This window comes from Primulina tabacum, chromosome 13 (genome assembly GCF_025594145.1).
Source record: "Primulina tabacum isolate GXHZ01 chromosome 13, ASM2559414v2, whole genome shotgun sequence".
Taxonomy (NCBI): Eukaryota; Viridiplantae; Streptophyta; class Magnoliopsida; order Lamiales; family Gesneriaceae; genus Primulina; species Primulina tabacum.
In genome coordinates this window covers 467,974-474,508 of record NC_134562.1, presented here as the reverse complement: position 1 = coordinate 474,508, position 6,535 = coordinate 467,974, and the positions used below count along the sequence as shown (strand labels likewise).

The 6,535-nt window shown below is 39.8% G+C and overlaps 1 protein-coding gene across 1 annotated transcript; it reads right to left on the bottom strand.

The window, feature by feature from the left end:
* Positions 1-1,362: 1,362 nt before the first annotated feature.
* Positions 1,363-3,012, bottom strand: LOC142522984 (SUN domain-containing protein 1-like). The gene has a single exon (XM_075626610.1). It carries the CDS (start codon positions 2,911-2,913, stop codon positions 1,648-1,650), a length of 1,266 nt encoding a protein of 421 aa, XP_075482725.1. The 5' UTR covers positions 2,914-3,012; the 3' UTR covers positions 1,363-1,647.
* Positions 3,013-6,535: the final 3,523 nt, after the last annotated feature.

Genomic DNA, 6,535 nt, shown 5'->3' with positions numbered 1-6,535 from the left:
ACCGGTGATCCGAATGGAGCCTTAGATGGTTGAATCATCCCACAATCCAACAACTCTGTCAATTGTTTCCTCAGCTCAACAAGTTCCGAGGGACTCATTCGGTACGGAGCCTTTGCAGGCACCACCGCACCCGGTTCCAATTCGATCTTATGATCAATAGCACGTCGGGGTGGCAAGGACTTGGGCAACTCCACGGGCATTATATCACGGATGCTAGTGTATGAGGTGGAGTATCATCCGTGCTTACGAAGCACGGATGCTACACCTCATCCTCGCATCCGTGCTTTTGTAAGCACGGATTAAAAGCACGGATTAAAGTAATTTTGCAAAATTTTATTTTATTTTGAATTATTTTTGAAATTTTTTTTTATTTTTAAATTAATAATAAAAAAACTCCTGAAACGAAATCTTGATAATCTATTCTCATTGAATTTTCCTTGCTAACTTTAATTGTTTTTGGCTAGAAATAAACCAAAATCAGTATCTTTTATGGACATTGAATAACGACATAGGATTTTCAAGTTTTCTTCGATATTCTAATGGTTTTTTCCAAGAGAATGGCTCATTTTAGTTCAAATTTCCATACCATGAAAAGGCAAGTGGCCATTTGGCTCCCCCCACTCAAATAAATTACTATTTATACAAAAAAAACTCACAGATCAATTTTGTGATACAAATATTTTATTTGAATCATTCATAAAAAATATTGTTTTTTTATAAAGAAAGTTGAGCGAAGCTGGTCCAAAAAATTCGGAAACAAATATTTGAATAACTACTTGTATTTTGTTGCGTTCGTCCAAATTTATTTGTTAAAAAGGAAATTGATGAATATAATAACCTCATTGAAAATCTATGAAAAACCTCAAAATAATGTATAATTTTAACCTATTTTCGAGAACACGTTTTTTTTTTTTTCCAGACGAGAAGTTTGTAAAAAGTATACTATATAAGAAACATTTTTCACAGATAACTACGGTCTACAGCTTATGTTCGAACATCATTCCAAAATCCAAAAGCCATTTGAAATAATAAAATTTTTCAAGAGCAACAAAAAATCATTATTTCTCATTAATTCTATCAACCAGAAAATATATGAAGCTTGTTCATCTGTTCATCACTAAAACATTAAATAATTATTAAAAAATATTATTATCCGTTTAATTAATCAAAGTTAAAAAAATTTATCATTTCAACAGTAATTGATATCGGAATCAAATTTATCGACACATTATTTTTGTTCAAAAAGGGGAAAAAATGTTATTCATTTTACAAACTAATAAACCAGAATTAAAACATGAGTCGAACACGCAACAATCACAAGTTTCCACTAGAACTACATATTTGTGATGTATACTCCAAATTTCTTGTGTGTTTGCCCTTTTCATTCAACCATGTTTACGTTCTGTTTATACTCAATGAAAACCATGTGTTACACCTGATACTCTTATCATCTGATGTCTTAACTAATTATTCGTGCATTCTGCTAAAGATGAAATGTAATAGAAGATACGAAATGGCAATGGCATGTCAAGAGAAGAAATTGCATGACGAAAACATGTCAAGAGTAACAAGCCAACGAGACAACCAACAGTAACAAAAAACACAGTTGATATATCACAAAACAAAAGGCACTACTCACTAGCAGATTCAAGACTGCATTTCCTGCAATGGTAAAGACTTGACTTCAAGACCGTGAACCTTCAACCGGTAAATGCAAGTATGAGAAGCACTCCCATGGTTGGATTCAAAATCGAGCCTAACAGTATTGACAACCATGGATTTCACAGAGTCCAACACCTTAAAAGTTTGAGCATTGCTCTTCGCAAGATCATAAGTGAACTCACTCAGTAGGAACCTCTTTTTGGTATCAAATCCCATGTCAATCGATTCTTGATCTGCCAACCATCCAGATACCCTACAATTCTTTGGAGCACTGGACCTATCATAAGCTACACTCTTAGCAACATGTTCTAGTGTCACGGCCACAGGCACTATGGAAGTCCTAAGCCGAATCACGACAAAACCATTACCACCCTTGAGTGGAAAACATCGTCCAGGTTCTCCAAAGCTAGGCATAAGCATCTCCTGCGAACCCGCAGCTACCCTATTTCGATTTAACAACCCACCAACTTTTCCAACACCATATGCTTCAGAATGCTTTATTACTCTCCCCCCTCCTGACGCTAATGCATAATCCAACATCCCCAATCCATCGGCTGCGTGCTTCTCAATCTCCTTTTCCACTATCTCCCTCGCATACTCCTTAATTTCATCCAAACCCACATCACTACTTACCCCATCATCCTTACTCTTCATGAACTCCTGGAAGAACTCATCAAACTCTTCCTTTGAAAGCAAGCTCTTCGCTCGTAACCCATCAATAAACTTCTCGAAAGCATCACTTCTTACGTCCAAAGCCTTCAACTTCAACTCCATTTCTTCCTCATTCTTCTCCATTCTCTGGCCAAACTCCTTCCTCACCAAACCAACGCCATCCTCCATTTTCCGATCAATAGCATCCATCTGCACCTGCATTGCCTTCACGGCCGTCTTAACGAAGCTATGCACCTCCGCGAACCTCCCCTCAAAATCCCCTAAAACTACTTCAAAGCCCTCGGTGTTGTGGCCGGAATTCAAGACAGACCATCCAGACATCTGGATTAAACCCACCATAACAACCATCAATGCTGTGATTTTAGTGAGAATGCTTACCAGGGTTAGCCAACGTGGCTTTGATGACTTCCGCGTCGGGTTAGGCTTTCGGGATTGGGTTTGTGGAATTTTTCTGCTGTCTGTCTGGATCGCGGGATCCGTGTCTCCCAAGTCGGTATTGGGAGTGAGTAAATCCTTCTCTAATGCTCGCCGGCGAGCAGTGGATACTTGATTCGAAGTGGAGACGGTGGATCCCGGCATTTGAATCGTTGGAATTGAATGATTGGAACCAAGAACGTAGGAAACCTAGAACCGCTTAGAACGAGGGAAAACGAAATTGAAATTTTAATCTATTTTAAAAAAAACACTACCACCGTCCAAAATACATAAACTTATACAACGTTTTTACATAAATTAAAAAAATCATAAAAAAAATAAATTTTACAAAAAAAAATTCATTTTACCTTAATTTAATTAGTGTTTTAATAGGATAAAAAAATATTAAAAGAAATTAATATATTTAATTTAAGATTAGATTTTTATAAGGTTGAGAGTAGGGATAGCAACTTTTCATACGGGTTTGGGGTCTCACCGGGAAAACCCGAAACGGGGATGGGGATCTCCGATTTTTTCGGGTTCGGGTTTGGGTTCGGGGATTTTTTTTAAATCCCCGATGTAGTTAGGGACGGGTATGAGATTAATATCCTCATCTCCGAACCCGTCCCGAAAATAATATCAATCATAAAATAATAGTATTATTAGCTAATAATATTATTATTAAAATATTAATATTAATAATATTGATATTATCACTAATAATAATAGATAATAATAAGTTTTGGTTTGAAAAATCTCTAAATCCGTCATCGTCTTGCCATATTAATATTTTTGAAACGGGAATGAGAAATTGATCCCCGAAGTTTCGGGTTTGGGGATTCCCCGAACCTGAAAAAGCGAGAATCGAGGTGGGTATGGGGGTGAGGATGGAATTCGGGGACGGAAATGGCAAACCCTAAACCCTAAACCTTAACGACTGAACTTCCCTTTCAGCAATGGTTGCAACAACCCTGCTTCTTTCAATCTTTCCGTCTTGTCCAGTTGACAAACAAGAAAAGTTTTGATATAATGTTCCACATCTTCTTCCATCTTCGGCCAGTAATAAGTCCGAGACAATAAGGCCAACATTCGAGCAACACCTGGGTGACCAGCCCATTGAGGATCATGTGTTTCTCGAAGTAATTCCTTTCGAAGAGGGCCACTTGGAACATAAGCCCTATTTCCCTTGGCAAACAGAAGCTCATCTTCGATCCAATACTTACGAATCTCCCCATTCCACACTTAATCGATCAACTTCTGATACACCTTGTCAAGAAGAGATGCCTCACGAATTCTACCCAAGAAATCCGACTCAATTACTGTCAATGCTGCTACATAGTCATGTACAGATTTTCGACTAAGAGCATCAGCAACTTCATTATGCTTCCCAGCCTTGTGAACCAACTGAGAATCGAACTCACTTAGGAATTCTTGCCAGCGTGCTTGTTTAGGAGTCAACTTCTTTTGAGTCTGAAAATAAGTGTTGGCCACATTGTCTGTGATTACAACAAACTTTGTGCCAAGCAAATAATGTCTCCACGCCTCCAAGCAATGCACTACTGCCATCATTTCTTTTTCATGAGTCGAGTACCTCACCTCGGCATCCTTCAGTTTCCGACTTTCAAAGGCAATAGGTTGTCGTTCTTGCGTAAGAACTCCACCCAATGCACGGTCCAACGCATCTGTACACACTTCAAATGGCTTGTCGAACTCAGGCAATCTCAGCACGGGTTCTGACACAATGGCTTTCTTGAGAGTCTCAAATGCCTCCACACACTGAACCGACCAAACATATTTGTTGCCTTTCCTCAATAAGTCAGTCAATGGTCCAACGATCCGAGAATACCCCATAATGAATCTCCTGTAGTAATTGGTTAAGCCCAAGAAGGACCTTAACTCAGATTCTTTCGTCGGGGCAGACCAATCAACAATCGCTTGCACCTTCTTTTTATCCATGTGAACCTTTCCATGGCTTATCACATGTCCAAGGAAAGTAATCCGATCCCTACAAAATTCACACTTCTCTTTTTTCACATACAACTCGTATTCTCTAAGGCGTGAGAATACATCAGTCAAATGCATCAAGTGATCTTCCAACAACTTTTGGTCGGTTCAGTCTGTGGAGGCATTTGAGACTCTCAAGAAGACCATTGTGTCAGAACCAGTGCTGAGATTGCCTGAGTTCGACAAGCCATTTGAACTGTGTACAGATGCGTCGGACCGTGCATTGGGTGGAGTTCTTATGCAAGAACGACAACCTATTGCCTTTGAAAGTCGGAAACTGAAGGATGCCGAGGTGAGGTACTCGACTCATGAAAAAGAAATGATGGCAGTAGTGCATTGTTTGGAGGTGTGGAGACCTTATTTTCTTGGCACAAAGTTTGTTGTAATCACAGACAATGTGGCCAACACTTATTTTCAGACTCAAAAGAAGTTGACTCCTAAACAAGCATGCTGGCAAGAATTTCGAAGTGAGTTCGATTTTCAGTTGGTTCACAAGGCTGGGAAGCATAATGAAGTTGCTGATGCTCTTAGTCGAAAATCTGTGCATGACTATGTAGCAGCATTGACAGTAATTGAGTCGGATTTCTTGGGTAGAATTCGTGAGACATCTCTTCTTGACAAGGTGTATCAAAAGTTGATCGATCAAGTGCGGAATGGGGAGATTCGTAAGTATTGAATCGAAGACGAGCTTCTGTTTGCCAAGGGAAATAGGGCTTATGTTCCAAGTGGCCCTCTTCGAAAGGAATTACTTCGAGAAACACATGATCCTCAATGGGCTGGTCACCCAGGTGTTGCTCGAATGTTGGCCTTATTGTCTCGAACTTATTACTGGCCGAAGATGGAAGAAGATGTGGAACATTATGTCAAAACTTGTCTTGTTTGTCAACTGGACAAGACGGAAAGATTGAAAGAAGCAGGGTTGTTGCAACCATTGCCTATCCCCGAGCGGCCGTGGCAGTCCGTCTCTATGGATTTCATTCTTGGCTTTCCAAAAGTGAATGGTTTGGCTTCCATTCTCGTTGCGTGGATCGCTTCACAAAATATGCAGTATTCATCGGTGCTCCAAAGGTTTGTTCCGCTGAACTTACTACCGAGTTATTTTTCAAGAATGTTATCAAATACTTTGGTGTTCCGCAAGATATTGTGAGTGATAGGGACACAATATTCACAGGAAGGTTCTGGACTGCTTTGCTCAACATGATGGGTTCGGAGTTGAAATTCTCTACTGCCAATCATCCTCAAACTGATGGGCAGACTGAGAGAATGAATCAGTTGTTGGAGGAATACATGAGGCATTATGTGACAGCAAGTCAGCGTAATTGGGCAGATTTGCTTGACGTTGCACAATTCTCATATAATTTGCACAAGTCATCGGCTACTGGTTTGAGTCCCTTTGAGTTGTTGTATAGCTTTCAACCAACAACACCTCATGAAGTTGCTTTGCAGAAAAGTGGGGGTGATTGTCCTGCTGTTTATCGGTTTGCAAGAGCAAAGCAAGAGTTGTTGGATGAAGCAAATGATAGCTTGGCCAAAGCCCAACGCAGAATGAAGAAGTATGCGGACAAGGGTCGAAGGGATGTTGAATTCCAGGTTGGTGAGCGAGTTCTTTTGAAGTTAACTCCTCAAATTCGGAAGAAAATCAGTGCAAAGACAGTGCATCGTGGGTTGGTTCCTCGGTATGATGGTCCCTTCGAAGTTATGACTAAAGTGGGGAAAGTTGCCTACAGGTTGAAGCTGCCTGATAGGTTAAAGATTCATCCAACTTTTCATGTGAGTTTTCTGA

Coding starts and splice junctions, on each gene's coding strand:
- LOC142522984 (XM_075626610.1), bottom strand. CDS start 2,913: ATGCCGGGATCCACCGTCTCCACTTCGAATCAAGTATCCACTGCTCGC.